The following is a 20,184-nucleotide window of genomic DNA, read 5'->3' on the forward strand; positions in this document are numbered from 1 at the left end:
CCTGCTTTACACACACACACACAGACACACACACTTCTGGCAGTGGAAAAGGCCAGTACTACTAAACAAGCAGGTTTTCAGGTCAGAATTTCATGCTTCCACTCAGCATAAGCACCCTCCCTCCCCCCAAAACCAGCACCCCACCAGGACTGATGCACCACTCTTAGAGGTCAATTTACCATATCAAGAGCTCCACCCCTTAAGACACTTAGTGGAGTTGCAAATTTTCTAACTGCATTATACTGGGAGGAATGATTTCAGATGTCATCCCCACTCGAAGCTGCACCAAAGTAGAACAATGCTCCAGTGGCAGAAACAGAATGATTAGTTGCCACTTTTGTAGTGTTAGACTGGTTAACTTAGACCATCTCTACTGAATGGTTGTTGCAGGAAACGCTCACTGAAGCCTGAGACAAACAATCTGATTCAGTTAAATGTCTTGAGAATAATGTTTGAATGTTTTTGGCACTGTATTCAGCAGGTAAAGCCCTGCAACAAAATGGCTTGTGGAGGGTTTCTGCTCAGGGAAGCAGCAGCTGCCTTCTATTCCCTCTCACCTCAGTTCCTCTGTTTCTTTCCAACAGTCATCAATAATATCCAAGGCAACACGATTACCAAGTACAACAATGCAATATCAATATAAACTCTTTATATAATCTATACGAAACATTGAACAATATGAAATATTTTTATAATATGTAATACTAACCACTTAGAGATTTCACATTTTTAAAGGTGTATACTTTTTAATTTTAAGATGAACAACAAACAAATGTTTATTGAAAGAGCAATGGTTTCTGGCTTACCTAGGTCAATCTATTTGATCACATGGGGAACCTGCATGAAAGCCTCTGATACTCTTCTCCTTTCTAAAATGGGTTTGTTTTCTCTTTGCAGGTACCAAATACCTACACAATGTTCAACCAATCATCAGGACTGATGGAATTCATTTTGCATGGATTCTCTGATACTCAGGAGATGGAGACATTCCGTTTCATTGCTTTTCTGCTTATTTATTTGTTGGCTCTCATTGAAAACCTTCTCATCATCACAGTCATCTCTTGCAGTCCTCAGCTTCACAAACCCATGTACTTCTTTTTGGCCAATCTTGCATTCCAAGACATTGGCTCAATATCTGTCACAGTCCCCAAATCCTTGTCAAATTCCCTGATGAACACCAAGACTATTTCATACAGTGGATGCATCTGCCAGGTTTTCTTTCTCATTCTTTTTATTGGATCTCACTTGTTCATCCTTGGTATTATGGCATGTGACCGCTACATTGCCATCTGCTGTCCACTGCACTATGAGACTATCATGAATAGAAAGACATGCGTCCAACTGGCAATCTGTGCATGGGTTGGTGGGCTTCTGTATTCTACAATATACACTGGAAGCACATTCACACTTGAGTTCTGTTCCAATGAAATCAACCAGTTCTTCTGTGAAATCCCACAGTTATTTAAAATTGCTTGTTCTGATTCATATCTCATCGCATTTCGGGTTATTTGTGTTGGTATATCTCTAGCCATTACTTATGTTGCTCTGATAGTTTATTCTTATGTTCAGATCTTCAGGGCAGTTCTAAGAATTCCTTCTGCCCAGGGAAAGGAAAAAGCCTTCTCAACTTGTTTGCCACATCTTATTGTAATATCCTTATTTCTTGCCAGTGGTTCATTTGCCTATCTAAAGCCAACTTCTGGGTCCCCATCAGTCATGGATCTTGTGCTTTCTATGTTCTATTGCATGTTTCCTCCAGTTATGAACCCAATAATCTATAGTATACGGAATAGGCAACTGAAATCAGCATTGTGGAAGATGACAGCAAATCTATTCACCCAATTCTTCCCCAATTTGCAACGTCTACAGCATTGATTACGTTTCTCTTTCTGTGCAAAAATAGTAAAACAATCGAAAATATTTTAAATCATTTATAATAAAGATAAAACCTAATGATTTTCAAATCATTATTTTCATGTCTGATGCAGATATTGGAGAACACACATGCTAATTTATAACAATTCATAAACTGTTATATAGGTTCAACAATGGATCTTATCTTTTTTATGCTCTATAACAGAGTTGAAACACTCTAGTTAATTTACTTGTTTTCTACTTATTTTCACACATATATTTATGTTGATTCTGCTGAATTGTGTCAGGTCCATGGCAAGTCAGAACTATGCTTTCAGCTTGATTGTATGTATGACTTTGCAGATGTGGGCCCACATTGGCCTAATAAATCTCTATTCAGCAGATTTCCGCAAGCAGAACACTTCCTTCATTGACAGAATGTGATTGTCCTCAGACTAATTTGAGTTAGTGGAGATGGCCCCATGGAAAGTGGACTTTTTGGATTCACAGAGTTGCAAACATTTTGGGAAACATGAACTACAAACCACCCACCAAGTCCAGTTTTTGCTTTGAGTCATAGCAAAGCATTAAAAAGTGGGCAGGTGGATTGGGAGATCTGGTGAAGGGTAAGAGAACAGGGCTCCCCAGATGCTCTGTGGTCTTAATTACCCACGGCCATGCCTCCCACAGGTCCTGATTGGACAGCGGGGCCACCCCTGGGTGGGGTCCCGTCTAGCACTAGCGATGTGGCCCAGATGGCAACAAGAAGGGTGTCAATCTCCAGTCCCCGCCAGATCACTGCAGGGCCCCCGATGCCTGGCCGCAACACTGCATTACAGAAAAAGGTGAGTGGACTTCTCAGATACAAGATTCAGGTAGGTAGCCGGGTTAGTCTGACGCAGTCGAAATAAATAAATAAATAAATTGTCCAGTAGCACCTTAGAAACCAACTAAGTTTGTTCTGGGTATAAGCTTCAGAACCGTGCATGCATATGAAAGCTTATACTCAAACAAACATACTACTACTGCTACTGGACAATTTTTTAATGTTTAAATTTATTTCTCAGATACAGTCATATTTTGGATCACAAACGCCTTTCATACAAGTGAAAATGCCAGTCTTTTGCATGCACCATGCTAAAAGAGGGGGTTTAAATGTGCTGGAGTAGACGTGGGCGTGGCATGCTGTTGTTCCAACTTCTGGGACGGAGCACAGGTGTGAAGAAGGAGATGCCCATCTAGCTATTTAGCAGGGGTGGCACATGTGATTCTTACACCTTAGGAGCTAATGCAATTGAGTGTTTTGCCAAGAAAGAACTCAACTTTCAATTGTGTGTCCCAAGAGCTGCAGACAACAAAGATAAATAATAACAGCAGAGTGGAGTGAAAGGGAAAGGATAACATAAACTGGAGTGGGAAAAGTGCAGAGGGGTGAGTTATGTTGTCACTGGCAGGTGACATCTGTAATCAGAGAGCATGAGTTTACACCAAAATCAATTCCTTTTTAGTTCTTTCATCTCCAGCAGATTTATAGGTGCCTAGAACCTATATTCCTTCATCTGCTTGAAATTTGGAATGCATGACTGCAATTTTCTGAACCGTGACAGGCTCCCCAGCCCCACAACCTTCCATGAATCAAAAGGCAATTGAGACTGGTTTGGATTGAAACAGGCCACAACTTTGTTGAATACAGATGAAAGAGGATTGGCTTGGGCATGGGGCAATGGTAAATATGTCCAGCCCGCCTGCCAGAAGTGACACATAGGTCAATCCGAACAGGTGTTACTAAGATATAAATGGAATAGGGTGACCCATGCAGGGACCGCCGTCTGGGGGAATGGCAATGGCCCTGGTCCCTGGCTGGGTGTGAAGACATGGCTACTCCCCCCAGATCCCTTTAATGAGATACCCCAGCTTTTGGAGGACCAGGCAGAGACTACTACTTCCTCTTCATCCAAGACAAGGATTGTCCCAATACCCAACCCCAGTTGCGATAATTGCTATGAGGTAGGCAAAACCAGCAGGCTGGAGACAATTTGCCTGGTGGACAAATTCCCACTCAGCCCCCAAATATGGCAGCCATCGTAGCCACAACAAGGTCATTAAACAGCAGCTTGAACCAAAGGAGAGTGGTTGGGTAACTCAACAAGGAAAAACTGGTAAAGGCTCCAGGTGCGGGCTGTTTAAATGGCCCGAGTGCAGACCTGAGGGAAGCCTTCCTGCTCTGTCAGTTCTGCCCACCAGCCCAACCCATATCTGAGCCTGTGCCCCTATTTGACAATCCTGGGCACAAGCTAGGATCTGGCATCTGATAGGCAGCATGGGCTTGCATAGAGATCCGACTGGTTGGACTTTCTCTGCATTATAATGTCAACATGCTGCATACACATAAGCCCTTGCTCCATTCCCTGCTAAATGTTACAGAACAACATATTCTGCATAATACCTCCTGTGGGAAAATATATGAGGTTGTTGATGTTGTTCTCAATTTGTGAATTATCATCAGAAAGCAACAAACAACAAGATGAGGCAAACAAACAAAAAAAGTAAAAGAGCAAAAAGAGACAGGTTTATCTCCCTATGCAGTAATGGTAGTGGCAGGATGACCCAACACTCAAAACTGCCAGGTGGCAGCACATAGCTGCCATCTGTAAACACATCTTACAGATGGCAACAGATTTCACCAAGCATTTTCCTGTTGTGACTCAGTAGAACACCTAAGTAAACCACAGCTAAGTGGTCAATACAGTCATACCTCGGGTTAAAGTAGCTTCGGGATGAGTATTTTTGGGTTGCACGCTGCGGCGAGCCGGAAGTAACGGAGCGCATTATTTCCGGGTTGCGCCTCTCGCGCATGTGCAGATGGTCAAATTGACGTCAAGTGCATGTGTAGAAGCGGCGAATCACAACCGATGCACATGCAAATACGTGGACGTGGGTTCGCTTCAGGATGTGAACGGGGCTCCGGAACGGATCCTGTTCGCATTCAGAGGTACCACTGTACAGGCCAAGACATCTTAAAACTCTATTACAGGAAGTATACACTATATTTTGAAGTTTTTTTTTAATTATTTTTATTAGTTTTCCAAATGATTGCAAATCAAACCTAATTACTTTAATTTAATACAATTTCTTTTTTAAAAATCAGGTTTCCTGCTTGTGTTGCTAACATATGTCAATCATTTCCTCCTGTTGCCGCATCATCTCTTCTTTGTTGTCCACTTGTTCCTTCACTTGTTGTTAGTCCATTCTTACAGCTGACCATATTCTTCTTCTTACAAACAGTACCTCTGTTACGTCTTATAAATATAAAATATGTAAATATTAAATCCATTTCACATCATATACATTGATGTTTCAGACCTGGTGTCCTGGGAGAGTTAATTACTCTCTTCCTTCATTCAGTTCTTGCAGTGTTTATCTAGATTTTACAAGGTCACACTCCATTCCTTTCACTGTTCACCAGCTAGCGTACAGGCTGCGGGTATAAATAACTCACAGAGTACAAGTCCAGGCTCCACCATTAAAATTTGGCTTTGGAGTTCTTCCTCAGTACACAGCCAAAAACAGACTCCTTTCTCAAATTCAACCTCTCGACAGCTCTTTCAGCAGCCCTTCATTTGACTTGCTCTGCAATGCTCCCTCACACTCCTGGTCCAGTCCAAAGATAATTTTAAATAAAGTCCATACAACCTTGGTCAAGGGGGGGGGGCATAATAAAATCTTGTTACATTCCTTGTTGAGCATAAATCAAAAGCCTTCCACCTCTTTCCATGGTGACAGACAGAATCACATAACCATGGCTACACACGTCTCTTTCATTTTGCAGGGGAAAACAAGGAAGAAAAAGAGACCATTTGAAAACCATATGAAAGCACTGAGCAACTTTTCCTCCTGCTTCCTTTTGCAGCTGTGTGAGGATTCTCAAGCTTCGGGGGGGGGGGGGAGCAAACATTCAAATGCCTTCAAAGAACCAGACCCAGTCGTTTCGGCAGCTGATTGATTGCAGCCCATTATCTTATGCTGTTCCAGGAGCCTCTTGATTAACGTCAAAATTCCAGATTAAGGAGGAACCCAGCACAAACCATGCCAGAAATGGAGGCTCGTCCATGGCAGGGACACACTCCCAGGTCGCACTTGTTCTGCCTTTCAAGTTGGCAGACATGGGCTTGAGCGGCACAATGGGTAGCAGTGAACTCCCCAGACACCACTGGGGAGCATTGCAAGAATTGATGTCTCATAAATCCTCTCTTTCCCCTGCCTGAACTTTCCTGCAGCCCCTGCAGGGCTATGAAGAACAACCACCATTGATCGTGGGCGTGGCTGGAAACCTACATTTTATTTTGAAGATTCAAAACAACCACATTTTCTTTACCTGGCTAGGAAAAAGAGATTAACTGGAAGAACATGACATCGTTCCTAATTGCTTTCTGTGTTTTCTAAGCATTTGTATTTATTTGGAGAAAATGATTTCAGATGGTGGATGCTTTAAAAAGGTATATGGGAAAACTGGTGTAAAGTGAAAAATTGGAAGTTTAGAAACTTTAAACATATGTTTCAGAATACAAGAAAGTTAAGAGATTCACTGGAAGATAATAAAATAGAGATAAACTAGCATGTAAGTTGCTAAAGGTTTATACAGTATTTTCTTGTAAGGACATAAGATTTCACAGTGGTAATTAAAAACAGGAAAACAAACATAGTGGTAATTAAAAAGAGAAAAATTGCATTATTATTTCCTTAAGAGCATTGATGATTGTGCAAAAAAATGAGCAAAAACGTTTGAAATAAACTTGCATAATGCTAATTTCAGTTCCCTATTCCTAATGCTATAGATTAGGGGATTCATGACTGGTGGCAACATGCAATAAAACACTGAAAGTACAAGATCTATTGATGATAGAGACTTAGAAGTTGGCTTTACATGTACTAATGCACCAATGAGAAAATATAATGATATTACAACAAGGTGTGGCAAGCAAGTTGAGAAGGCTTTTTCCTTTCCCTGGGCAGAAGGAATTCTTAGAACTGCCCTGAAGATCTGAACATAAGAATACACTATTAGAACAATATAAATGAAGGCCAGAGAAGCAGCAACACACGTATTCCAAAATGCAATGAGATATGATTCAGAGCAAGCAATTTTGATTAACTGTGGAATTTCACAGAAGAACTGATTGATGTTATTGGAACAAAACTCTATTGTGAATGTACTAGCAGCGTATGATGCAGAATACAGAAGACCAGCAATCCATGCACCGATTGCCATTTGGATACATGCCTTTCTATTCATGACAGTCTCATAGTGCAGCGGGCAGCAGATGGCAATGTAGCGGTCATATGCCATAATTCCAAGGAGGTAAAAATGAGATGCAGAGAAAAGGACAAAGAAGAAAACCTGACAGATGCATCCATTGTAAGAAATGGTCTTGCTGTTCATCAGGGAATTTGCCATGGATTTGGGGACTGTGACAGATATGGAGCCAAAGTCTTGGAATGCCAGATTGGCTAGAAAGAAGTACATGGGTTTGTGAAGCTGAGCACTGTAAGAGATGACTGTGATGATGATGAGGTTTTCAGTGACAGAGATCAGATATATGATCAAAAATATAATGAACTGAAATGTCTCTGATCCCTGATTATTAGAGAATCCATGCAGAATGAATTCCACCAATCCTGAAGACTGGTTTAACATTGTGTGACTGTGTGGTACCTGCAAGGAGAAGACAAATCCATTTTAGAAAGGAGGTGAAGAATGCTTTGATGCATGTTCCCCAATATGATCATGTGGATTGACTTAAGTAAGCAATAAACAATTGATTAATAAACAATTCTTCAGGGGTTTTTTTAGTTTTAAAGAAAATTAAATGGCATTAAATTGCAAAATAGTAAAGCAGTCAATATGAAATATAGTGAAATGCTTTTTTCAAGGAACACTGATAAAATCATCAAAAAATAACATTTTTTATCAACAAAATATAACATTAAAGCAGCAAGTCTGGGCATATTTCATTGAAATAAAATGATTTTTAAAAGCCATTTAAAATAGTCCACTGAGGGCTCTTGTCCAGAATTATGTCATTAGGCAGGGAATTCCTAACTGCCCAGTGATCCTTGGACATAGAAACGTAATGTAATAAAGAACTGTAGGGGCTACCACAGTAAAAGTCAGTTTCTGTAAGTGTAGATTGACTATTATGTGTCACCTGTAACACGGCCAATTCTGCAGACTGAAATAGTTGAGTGGGCATGTATTGGTAAACAAATAAACAAGCTCTAAACCAGGGGTCAGCAAACTTTTTCAGCAAGGGGCCAGTCCACTGTCCCTCAGACCTTGTGGGGGGGCCAGACTATATTTTGGAAAAAAAAAAAGAGAACGGATTCCTATGCCCCACAAATAACCCAGAGATGCATTTTAAATAAAAGCACACATGCTATTCATGTAAAAACACCAGGCAGGCCCCACAAATAACTCAGAGATGCATTTTAAATTAAAGGACACGTTCTACTCATGTAAAAACACACTGATTCCCGGACCATCTGCAGACCAGATTTAGAAGGCAACTGGTCCGGATCCAGGCCCTGGGCCTTAGTTTTCCTATCCATGTTCTAAGCTGTAAAGGGCTTAACATACTATTTATAGTACCTTGAAATTCAATGCTGCCACCAAAATTTCGCTAAATTGAACTTCAGAAAATGAACCTGCAATCTATCTTCCAGGAGAAATATCTGAGAGGCTTGAAGAGAAACTAGGGGACCATTGACTTTATTTATCTACAAGAGCAGTACTGTCCCGGTTTTTGGGGGGTGTATGAATGTCTTGCTTTTGCTTAATCTAAGTGGAGGTCTGAAATTCTTACCCCCAAACCTGATATGAATCCAGCACTCGTCCTTTCACTCCCAGAGGCAATAATGAAAAGCAGGCATCAGTTCTCAAAATGATCCAAGTAACCCCAATGATCATCAATCTTTGTCCAAATCAGGTTTCTGAGATGCACAAGCAAAGTGAGACTTCATGGGAGAGGTGCCCCATTTTCTTCTTCCAGTGTGTGCATGTGTGCTTCTGCTCATTCTGCTAACAGGAAGCCTAGAATCATGCCTTCCCAAACCTGAATAGAAAGAATACAAAGCAGACATCAATTACCAACATAATCCAAGTAACGCTATCTGTCATCTTTAACCGTCTTTGTCCTTGCCATGTTTCCAACATCTATAACCAAAGAGGGACTTACTCTGGCCTGTTCTCTTCTATGTGCAGGCAAGAATATTCCCTTTATTGAATGAAATTGTATCATTCTTGGTGACATGGTGACTCTTCCGCACACCTAATCTTTGCGGACTCTGGACTAGATATTCAATAAATAAATTGTGATAAAACTTTATTTCTATTATGTAGGTCACTAATAACTGAAAAGACTTACCATGCTGTTCATGGGCAGAGATTGCATAATTTTATCTGCTTCATTTTCATACCTGATTAAGATCTGTGGCATTTTTTCCTGGGCAGCCAATGTGATTTGCCCTTTCAACGTATCACATCCTTCTCTCTCCACAGCTGTTTGAGAGGTGATACTGTTCTCTGTACTGGCAGAAATGTAAAGGAGAAGCTGCAATGAATATTTATTTCCACCACTCCCAGGAGTCTAATCAAACTCAGAAGGAAACACTCACAGATATTTGTGGTATATGTGTGTATTTTACTGTTTACATATAGAAACATACCATGTTCCATGATAAAAGGTCATTTCTGGCCAAGCAATGTGATTTGCCATTTTCTCTGTGGATCACATCCTTCTCTCTCTTACTGTTTTCTGTATTGGCAGAAGTAAAAAAAAGATACTCCAGTTAATTTTACCCATATTTATTTCCTTCACTCCACATGAGTCAGGGGTTCCAACTTGAATAAAGTATTGTGGGGGCAAGGCACATAAGCCCCACCCCACATAATCAATCACATGGTACAACATGCACACACATTTTGAATGGCAATGCCCATTAATTTTGGGGGCTCACATATTTTATTGGGGTGTTTGTGTGAAAGGACTTCAACCCCTAGAGTTAGCTCCTTTGACATGAGTCAACAGTTTTATGCAGCAGCAAAAAAGCTAATATTATTCAAGGCTGCAACAGCTTTTTGTCTACTAAGAAGGAAGCATATTCCCACCCACCTCTGCTTTAAAAATCACTTCAACAAAGTTTGAAAAATTTTCATATATCCAATATTCTGTGTTCTATTACCATCTGGACTCATAACCTTTTGTAGGGTGGAAAACAGCTATTGATTACCTGTGTAGAGTAATCAATAATATATATATATTTTAAAAAAAAAAAATTTATTGATTTTCTTTCCTCATAACAAATATCCAATATCCTTACTAAACATTCATTTTCCAATTTCCCCCCTCCCTATTGACTTCCCTCAGCTTCCATTTCGGTTTTGTTACATCAAATGATACATTCTGCTGTTTATACATAATACTATGTTATCACATTGTTATACTTCTTGTTCTCTGTAAATAAATTTGTAAATGTTTATTTAAATCCTGCCAATGAGTCCATTTTTTTTTGTTTCTGCAAATATACTGTAAAAGGTTCCCAATCGTTTTCAAAATCACTACTGTATTGTCCTTTTCACACAGTTTGCCCGTTAACTTTGCTAACTCTGCATAGTTCATCAATTTTCTTGCAGTCGTTCTTTTGATGGTACTTCTCCAGTCTTCCAATTTTGGGCTATTAAAATTCTAGCTGCTGTTGTAGCATAAATAGTGTCCGTTTTTCTTTCGGCAACTCTTGTCCTAAAATACCTAACAAAAATGCTTCTGGTTTTTTAACAAACATTATTTTAAACATCCCCCCCCCAAGTTCATTATATATCATTTCCCAAATGTTTTTAATAACGAGTAATCAATAAAAAAATTGGCTGGATCTCTAGATTCAAAGGATGGGGCTCGGTAGCTCAGGCACCATGCAGGCCTGATTCCCACAAGCAAGACCTATGCATCACTGGCTGAATGTGATTGTCCTCAGATTGATGTGAGTTAGTGGAGATGGCCCCATGTGGAGTAATCACTCAGCAGATCAAATTTTGGTGTAGAATTGGACAGTACTAGAGAAAGGAATATCTGCTTTAGCCTGGAAAGGCAAGAACGAGACTACTTTTTATTAACTCTGTGAGGGCACATTCACTCAAGTTCTATGCTTGATCACCTCTTGCATCTCACCACAGAAAACAGCCATTTGGCAGGGCTGCTTTTACGAGGCCAACACCAACACACATCACTATATATATACACACTATTTACAGATGTTACAAGTAGTCTTTGCTCTCTGAGCCCAGAGAGGGTTCTTTGCTGCAAAGTCCTTGCTGTGTTAAAAGTCCACAGCCAAGTCCTTAGGTTCAGTTGCTTGCACAGTCCTGCAACTTCTCTGAGTTCTCTGAGTTCTGAAGTTTGGCAATTTCTCAACTTCTTCCTCAGACAATCTCTTCAAAAAGTCTTCTTTCAGACCCACCGTTCCAACATATTGCAGGAATTGTTGAAGGCTGTCTCCTACCACAAGCCACACCTGAGCCCTTTTATGCACAAAGTTACTTCCCAAATCTGTTCATTAATACAGATATCAGTATCACAAGATGCCTGTAGGTGCATTGTGGGGAATGAATGATCTCTGCTAGTTCATGGAGAATTAACCTATTAACTGTATTCCTTAACAAACATATTGGCAGTATCCGTCTTACTTTGGGTGCAATAACAGCACCATTTGCTGATCTGCCTCAGACAGCAAGCTGTTTTGGACTGAGCCTGATTAGAAAAATATATATATTTGCAATAGTTTCTAATTAGCAGGTGCATTTTTTTAAAAAAAAGATAAAAATAATTTGCTTGGAGAAATAAGGATTTCAGATCACAACCAGTTTCACACACCCTTTTTGAACGACATGGAGAAAGATGGTCAGACAGCTTTTCTCACACAGTTGGTTAGAGTGTGGTGCTGATAATGCCAAGGTTTCAGGTTTGATTCCTGTATGGATGATCCTCTAGGTCCCTTCCAACTCTACAATTCAATGATGCTATGAGCTACATATGGGATGTACACAGGCCACAATATTTGCTATTTCACTGTGTGATTTGTTTTGCTTTGTTTTCAAACTGTTTCTGAGTTACCCTGAACTCTCTCCATATTGATCTGTGTATTGAGTTCCATGCCACTCTGTTTAAAATGAATCTGTGTGTTCTCCATTCAATATAATGGGAAATCTAAAAATGTATATAGCCTTTTCCCTGGATGATTTTTACAAACACAGCAGCCTGTTCAGGGTGCATTAAGGCCGCCAGATTGCCAACACTTTGGTCCAAAAGCTTTTTGTGCAGAAACTAAAAGGGATTCACTTTGCTTCATTTCACCTAGAATGCTAACAGCTGGGTTCTGAAGACCTATGGACTGCTAAAGCAGAGCACTTTAAGATCTGAGTGCAAGAGCAAAGTCCCTAGTAATAAATAAACATGTAATAATAACAAACAGGTGGCAGCAGATAGCAACAGTCAGAGAACCAACAGCAACCAAAAAGCCACAGCTAAGTCATCAACACAGAAAGATACATCTTAAACCTTAATTTTCAAAGCAAAGTGCTATTCCTTATTAATTATTTTCATGAGGGACACACATCCCTCAAGGAGCTAAGCAAAATTATTGTGGATACAAACATTCCCCAAAGGGATTCATTAGAAGAACATGAAATAGTTTCTAATTAGGAAGTGTATTTTCTAACTGTTTGCATCTTTGTCAGAAGAAAGAATGACTAAAAATAATGTCCAGTTTCAGACACATTTTTAAAACTTAAGTGGGCAAAACCCAGAAATGTTTGGTTTTATTTAAAAAGTATTTATTCTATAATAGTTTTAATAAAATATTAAGTAAATGTCAAGTCCACCCCCCTACAATCCAGGAAAGGGGATTTGGATGGTGGGCCAGACATGCTATCTCCCTCTCCCATCATGCTCCAAGTCTTACAGGTGGACAGAGCTTCCCATCTGTCAAACATCTTCTCATCTGTCAATCTCAATGGCATCCAGTGACCCTTTTTTGCCTGCAAGGGTCTTGAAAAGGGTCCCTTTTCAACATGGTATCTTGCACAACAACTTGAAATGGGCTTTTGATTATCTGGCAGCATTACCTTTCATAATGCTTTGCAGGCACCCTTAAAAAAAAACCCTTGTGGCTGAGCAAGATTTCTACCCCTCAAGTCATATCTGAGGTTAGATATAGGTTAGGTGAGTGTGTCTTTGCCAAAATGGGATCAAATAAGAAGGCTTGCTGAGTAATAGCTGGCTAAGAATTTGGGGAAAAGACTAGCCATCAAATTCCAGAATGCCACTTTCAGTTCCTTATTCTTAATGATCAATAGGTTAATTACTGGTGGAAACATGCAATAGGACACAGAAATCACGAGAGCCATTGTTTATAAAGACCCAAATGTGGGCTAGGCAAATAAACCACTTATGAAATATAAGTATATTACAATAAAATGCAATTTTCAATGGCATTTTGCTTTCTCTGGACAGAATGGATTCATAAAATGACCTGTGAAATCTAAACAGAAGGAAAAAATGATTAGAACAAGAACATTCCACAGACCCAACAATTCAGACAACACATAATAACTGTGGAATTCCATAGACTATTACTGACACAGAACTTTTTTCAGATTATTTCCCATGTATGCTGCGGAATAGAGCTCTGCAGTCCACACACTGATTGCGTTCACCTATGTGCAGAAGGAATTCTTTGAACTATCCTTAAGATCTGGACATAAGAGCAACTATTAAAGAAGGAGGACAAACCTAGACAGCATCTTAAAAAGCAGAGACATCATCTTGCCGACAAAGGTCCGTATAGTTAAAGCTATGGTGTTCCCAGTAGTGATGTATGGAAGTGAGAGCTGGACCATAATAAAGAAGGCTGATCACTGAAGAATTGATGCTTTTGAATTATGGTGCTGGAGGAGACTCTTGAGAGTTCCATGGACTGCAAAAAGACCAAACCTATCCATTCTGAAGGAAATCAGCCCTGAGTGCTCACTGGAAGGACAGATCCTGAAGCTGAGGCTCCAATACTTTGGCCACCTCATGAGAAGAGAAGACTCCCCAGAAAAGACCCTGATGTTGGGAAAGATGGAGGGCACAAGGAGAAGGGGACGACAGAGGACGAGGTGGTTGGACAGTGTTCTTGAAGCTACCAGCATGAGTTTGACCAAACTGCGGGAGGCAGTGCGAGTGCCTGGCGTGCTCTGGTCCATGGGGTCACGAAGAGTCAGACATGACTAAACGACTAAACAACAACAATTAAAGAAGGGTTATTAAGGGCCATGGTCTGTAGATTAATTCATTATATTTGTTCCTTTTACATCTCTGATTGTTCTGTTGGTTTCTAGCGATCCAATGGGATTTGTCATTTTCTCCATTTATCACATGTTCCTCTCGCCACATTTGTTTGGGAGGTGGTCACATTTATTCTTCTTTCCACTGGCTGAAGTGATTTGGACTGAATGCCTATATAGTTCTTTCAGCTCCACAAATTTAATCAAGTGAAAAAATTTCTAAGAAAGAAGTCTGAAGATTTACTTGCAAGATTTCAGACAAGTGACAAGTTCCAAAATCTTTTTATATGTAGAGGAGAAATGCTGTCCAGCTTTAAAATAACAACAACAACAACAACAACAACAACAATTTTAGAAACATTTCAATAAAATTGAGGGAACTTTGCAGATACTAAGACCTGTCCACTAGTCAATGTCAACTGGGTAAGAACGGAGTGGAAAGATTGGCAGTCAACTTCCAGAATGCCATTTTTAGTTCCTTATTCCTAAAGCAATATATTAATGGGTTCATAAGAGGTGGCAACACACAATAGAACAATGAAGCTACAAGATCCATGGTTGATAGGGACCTCGATGTTGGCTTTAGATAGGCAAAAGAACCACTTATAAAATATAAGGATATTACAACAAGGTGTGGCAAGCAAGTTGAGAAAGCTTTTTTCTTCCCCTCAGCAGAAGGAATTTTTAAAACTACCCTGAAAATCTGAACATAAGAAAAAACTATTAATGTAAGGTAAATAAAGGCAACAAAAGTTCCAACCCAGACAGCAAAAAATGCAATGATATATGAGTCAGAGCAAGCAATTTTGAATAGCTGTGGAATTTCACAGAAGAATTGATTGATATCATTGGTACAGAACTCTATTGTGAATGTACTTCCAGTGTATATTGTGGAATAAAGAAGCCCGATGCCCCATACACTGATTGCCATTTGGATGCATGCTGTCCCATTCATCACAGTCTCGTATTGCAGTGGATTACAGATGGCAACATAGCGATCATACGCCATGATGCCAAGGAGGAAAATGTGAGATGCAGTAAAAAAGACAAGGAAGAAAACTTGACAGATGCATCCATTGTAAGAAATGGTATTGGTCTTCATCAGGGAATTTGCCATGGATTTGGGAACTGTGACAGATATGGAACCAAGGTCTTGTAATGCCAGATTGGAGAGAAAGAAGTACATGGGTTTGTGAAGGTGATGACTGGAAATGGTAACTGTGACGATAAAAAGGTTTTCAATGGTGGCCATCAAATAAATGGCTAGGAAAGTAGAGAAATGAAATGTCTGCAACTTCTGATCATCAGAGAATGCATGCAGAACAAATTCAGTCACTCTTGATGATTGGTTATGCATTGTCTGTTTCTTCAGTGGCTGTGAAAAGAAAACATATCCAGTTTAGAAAAAGAGAAGATGGAAAACGTGTTGATGGAGACATGCCAAAATGCTCAAGTAGATTGAATTAGGATATTAGGTTCTTGCTGAGAATGTAGTGCCTTAGAGAAGAAGGAAGTGGTCAAGAAACTATCATTAGACCTGGGGATACCTATTTTGCAATTCTTGCCCAGAAATTAGCCAGGTGGGTTTGAGCATTGCAGAGTGAACTAGATCCTAAGTGGCTGTTCTTTCTGCGCTATTCCCAACAGAGGCAGTGCTTTCTTATACAAGTTGGCAATTGATACATGCCTATGGAAAGCTCTCCTCTAGCAGAATTCTGAATGAAATTATGTTTTCCCTTCCAAACAAATTATTTGTGGAATTTTAAGATATGCTACACAAGTTTTGAAAAGGTTGCCAACATATCTTACTACAGCACTACTTTGCGTTGACAGAGATATAATTTGGTTGTCACATCTGACTGTGGAGCACTGTTTTGAAACAATTCATTCTCAGAATGAAAATCAGAGTTGAACACAACTGTAATTCATGTATCGCTTTCCTTGCAGCTAGGTAATTTAATATTTTATTCAATGTTCTTATGAGGTGCAGGTCTTTAGATGGTAAATGTATATAATATATCACCCAAAAGTGATGCATTTAGCACCACTTGGTTTGAAGGCCCTTCTGTTCATTCTTCTGCATGGAAGCCTGAAGTTTTGTCTCAAAGTCCTGTGCTGATGGCACCACTGCCACTTTTTAATTCCAGAAGCAACAACATCAGATCCCATCCCATCAGATCCCATCACAATCCAGCTAAACCCTGTGAGCCTGATCAGTCTATTCCTTATGGTTCTGACATGCACAAACAAAGAAGAATTGCTGAATTGCTGCCACTGTCCTGTTTTCTTCAACATTTTTTGAGAAATGAGTGTGCACTGGTAGAAATATTTTCTTTATCAAAGCACCAGTTTAGATGGTGGCTTTATGCACACTTAACCCCTGAAGATATTTCTTGAGAGTATTCAAAGTATAATGAACTTCTGATACAATCAATCAAATTGGTAACAAATAAGATAACTGAAAATACGACATGAACTTACCTAGCTGTGCATGGGTAGATTCTGGGTTACCTAATCTTATTTTATTTCTCTCTCTCCATCGCTGATCATGCAGTTCATTGGTGTAGCCATCCACCAAATGTGAGCTGCTGTTTCCTCCATTTATCATGTTTTTCTCATTCTGTTTCAAAGATGATCTGTCTAATTGCTCTTTGCATTGACAGAAATGAAAGAGACATGGCAATGAAGTTTATATTTGGTTCATTCATTCCCATGGGTCTAATCAAGCATTGAAATAAATATTTAGAAGTGATTATGTGTGTTCTGTTGGTCATATATTAATTGGCAGATGTTGAAAGACAATGTGGCAAAGAACTTTATCAATATTTGCCTCTTATAGATCTTCAGGAGCTTTACTCCCAAGAGGCAACTCAAGCTGAGAAGAGAAGATTCTGTAGGGGTGGGGGTGGTAAGGGAGAGGGAACCTATTTTACTGTTTGATTTCCATGTGATATATGGTTATAGAAGTCTGAAGCATGCAGCTTCATTTCAGATACCACATGAATGGCTGTTGAGTGAATATTCACATATTCACTTAGTCAGTGGTTTTCAACCAGTGTGCCATGGCATCTTGGGGTGCCTTGGGGTGGTGCCACAGGCAACACTGGCCTCTGTCCCTCTTTCCTTTCCTCCCTCCTCTGATGTCCTCTCACATCTCTGCCTCCAAAAGGCTTGCACAGCTGTTTGTTGCAGCAATCTTGATGACAAGCTCTGTGGGCAAATTGTGCCTCTGGGGCTGGCCAGAGGGTGCTGGTTGCCAGGAGCTGATGTGGCCCCAGAATAAGCAAGCAAGAGGGCGAGGGAGCCCAGCCAGCCAGTCTGTCAGCCCTTGCTGCTGGGAATGGACAAACCTCTGTGGGACAGTGTGAGGAAGCACCTCTCTTTGGAGCAGGGGGGCAGCTCAGAGACCAGGGGTGGCAGCTGTGGCTGCCCAGAGGACTCCCAAGGAGAGATTAGAGGAGAGGAGGATGAGGGAACACTCCACAATGGAGGGTGTTCAAGAAAGGGCGAGAGGCTGCCAGCTCTGCAGGCAAGGGGTGACATAACTGGGCTTCTGAGCCCCACAGGGGTGTTGCAGAAAGAATGTAATTGGTCAAGGGAGCCATGGACTAAAAAAGGTTGAAAACCACTGACTTATGTCACTTGATTGTGATGGCTTGAAGATTTTGTAAACTGATTCAATTCAAAGGTATGGCCTTATTCAATTTAATAGTGTGCCTAAAAAGAGCCATAGCTATGCTTTTAGAGGTGCAGCAGCTTTGTGGGACGGCCAGTGCTTCCCTTTCCACTGATGATGCAGGGCTGGGCACCAGGGTCTGATCCCTGCTGGAGTGTGAGTCTCTGAAATCCTGCCTGCTGAATTGGCCAATGGCAGGCTAGCCCGGAGGGCTGGGACTTGAGGGAACCATCAGGCTTCTTTCAGGTCTGCTCCCAGGGGATTTGAAACAGCCCATGCCAGCCCCCGATGCCCAGCACTTCTTCGTCAGATCAACCCACTCACCCACTCCAGTAATTTTTGCATTTACTCATTGAATTGACCTTGCTATTGCTGCGTTGGTTGCCATATTTGTGGGGCTGGGTAGGAATTTGCCTATCAGGCAAATTGGCTATGACCTGAAGGTTTTGTCTACCCGGTAGCAATCACCACAACTTTGGTGGTTTAAGCATTGGGTAACATTAGCCTTTACAGGGACATGGATGGCGCTGTGGGTTAAACCACAGAGCCTAGGACTTGCTGATCAGAAGGTCGACGGTTCGAATCCCTGCGATGGGGTGAGTTCCCGTTGCTCGGTCCCTGCTCCTGCCAACCTAGCAGTTCGAAAGCACATCAAAGTGCAAGTGGGAAGGTAAACGGCGTTTCTGTGCACTGCTCTGGTTCGCCAGAAGTGGCTTAGTCATGCTGGCCACATGACCCGGAAGCTGTATTGACTCGGACAATAAAGCGAGATGAGCGCCACAACCCCAGAGTCGGTCACGACTGGACCTAATGGTCAGGGGTCCCTTTACCTTTACTAACATTAGCCTTTGTGTGTGTGTGTGTGTGTGTGTCGGGGGGGGGGTTGTACCCTCACCTTTCCTTCCAGAAGTAGGATATCCCATTAAAGGGATCTGTGATGGAGTTGCTTCTCTCCACTTGCCCAGTTGGGGGGCTTGGCCCTCAGAACTCTTAGACATTGTAACCCCTTTGGGAATTCCTGTTGGGTTGACCCTGATGTCATTTCTGGAAGGCAGCCTGGAAATAAATGCTCACCCAATGCCTATGCCAAACCACTTCATCTGTAGTCAATAAATTTGTGGCCTGATTTGATCCCATTCAGCTGTGTGGTCTCCTTTATTGGTGGCTCACCTGAGCGGAGATGGGGAGGAAGTGGGCCTGCAATTTGATTTGTTCCATTTTGTACTTGCTGCTGAAAGAAAGGGTTTCATATATTTATAAAATATATACATTGGATAAGATTACAAATTTTGTGATAGTTAACAACACTATTAGTGCTTCCTTTGGAATCTCTTAGGTAGTTAGTCTGAAGAGGAAACACTTCAAATTTACTAAAGATTTTGAATTAGGCAGATTCTAATCTGTAATGTCTAATAAAATCTTTATTCAAAAGGCCTAATTAAGGGAGGGGAGGAAAGGATAGGATAGGAAGCCTTCCCATTTTGAATGTATTCATCTGAGGTAGAGGTTCTTCAAAGAGATGCACAAAACTGATTTGGAAACTAAACTCAAAGATTTCCCAAGAGTCTAATTAGGATATGAGTATTTGCTGCTTTCCCACTCTTAAGCAAATGTAACTCAAATAAATAACTTTGAACATTCAGGTGCAAGTGAACCTTTCTCATTGTAGCTGATCCATGAGCATGACTGAAGTAGCTTCATCTCAATATTTAAAGCAACTGGTTTTGAAGACCAGAAGTTAACCTTCAAAGATTTCTAGCAAATTGGAATTCAGGTGAGCAATACTTTCCCATGCTCTTCAGCAATGGCAGAAGAGACAGCTACCATTTTCTAAAAATCTTTTTAATCTTTGCAATTTTATTTTGTATTTATTGATATTTTAAATTTTATTTTGTATTCATCAATTACTTTCAGCTTGCCTCCCTGGTTTATTATTTGTTTTGACAGATCTAGAAAGCATGTCAGAAAGCTGTCAATTATTTTATTTTTATTTTTTTAAGGAGAGCAATGTGTCTTACAGCATAATCCTAATCATGCCTACTCAGAAGAAATCCTGTTGGATTCAATGGGGCCCACTCCCAGACAAATAGAATTACTGTCTTTGTTGTTGTTCATAGATCTCTTTGCAACTTGCAGGAAATGGAAAAGGGTGGAGACCCTGCATGTATCCATTGAGCAACTATATATTGATGCTTTGTTTGGAAAATATACTGCACGTATATCCAGTAGCACCATAGAGACCAACTAAGTTTGTTCTTGGTATAAGCCAGTGGTTCTC

General features: G+C 40.6%; 3 protein-coding genes across 3 annotated transcripts in view; all 3 read right to left on the reverse strand.

Moving 5' to 3' along the window:
• LOC307200549 (olfactory receptor 5AP2-like) overlaps window positions 1-20,184 on the reverse strand; it is a gene marked incomplete at both ends in the record, with an annotated part of 240,442 nt that overhangs the window by 89,964 nt on the left and 130,294 nt on the right. The window lies entirely within an intron of this gene.
• LOC307200400 (olfactory receptor 14A16-like) lies at window positions 6,587-7,549 on the reverse strand (the record flags this gene model as incomplete). Its single annotated transcript, XM_079948941.1, has 1 exon — window positions 6,587-7,549. The coding sequence occupies one exon, from the start codon at window positions 7,547-7,549 to the stop codon at window positions 6,587-6,589; it is 963 nt and encodes a 320-aa protein (XP_079805067.1).
• Window positions 14,646-15,587, reverse strand: LOC307200401 (olfactory receptor 14A16-like; the record flags this gene model as incomplete). The annotated part of the gene is made up of 1 exon (XM_079948942.1): window positions 14,646-15,587. One exon carries the CDS (start codon window positions 15,585-15,587, stop codon window positions 14,646-14,648), a length of 942 nt encoding a protein of 313 aa, XP_079805068.1.

This window comes from Podarcis cretensis (assembly GCF_951804945.1).
Source record: "Podarcis cretensis genome assembly, chromosome: 13".
NCBI lineage: Eukaryota > Metazoa > Chordata > Lepidosauria > Squamata > Lacertidae > Podarcis > Podarcis cretensis.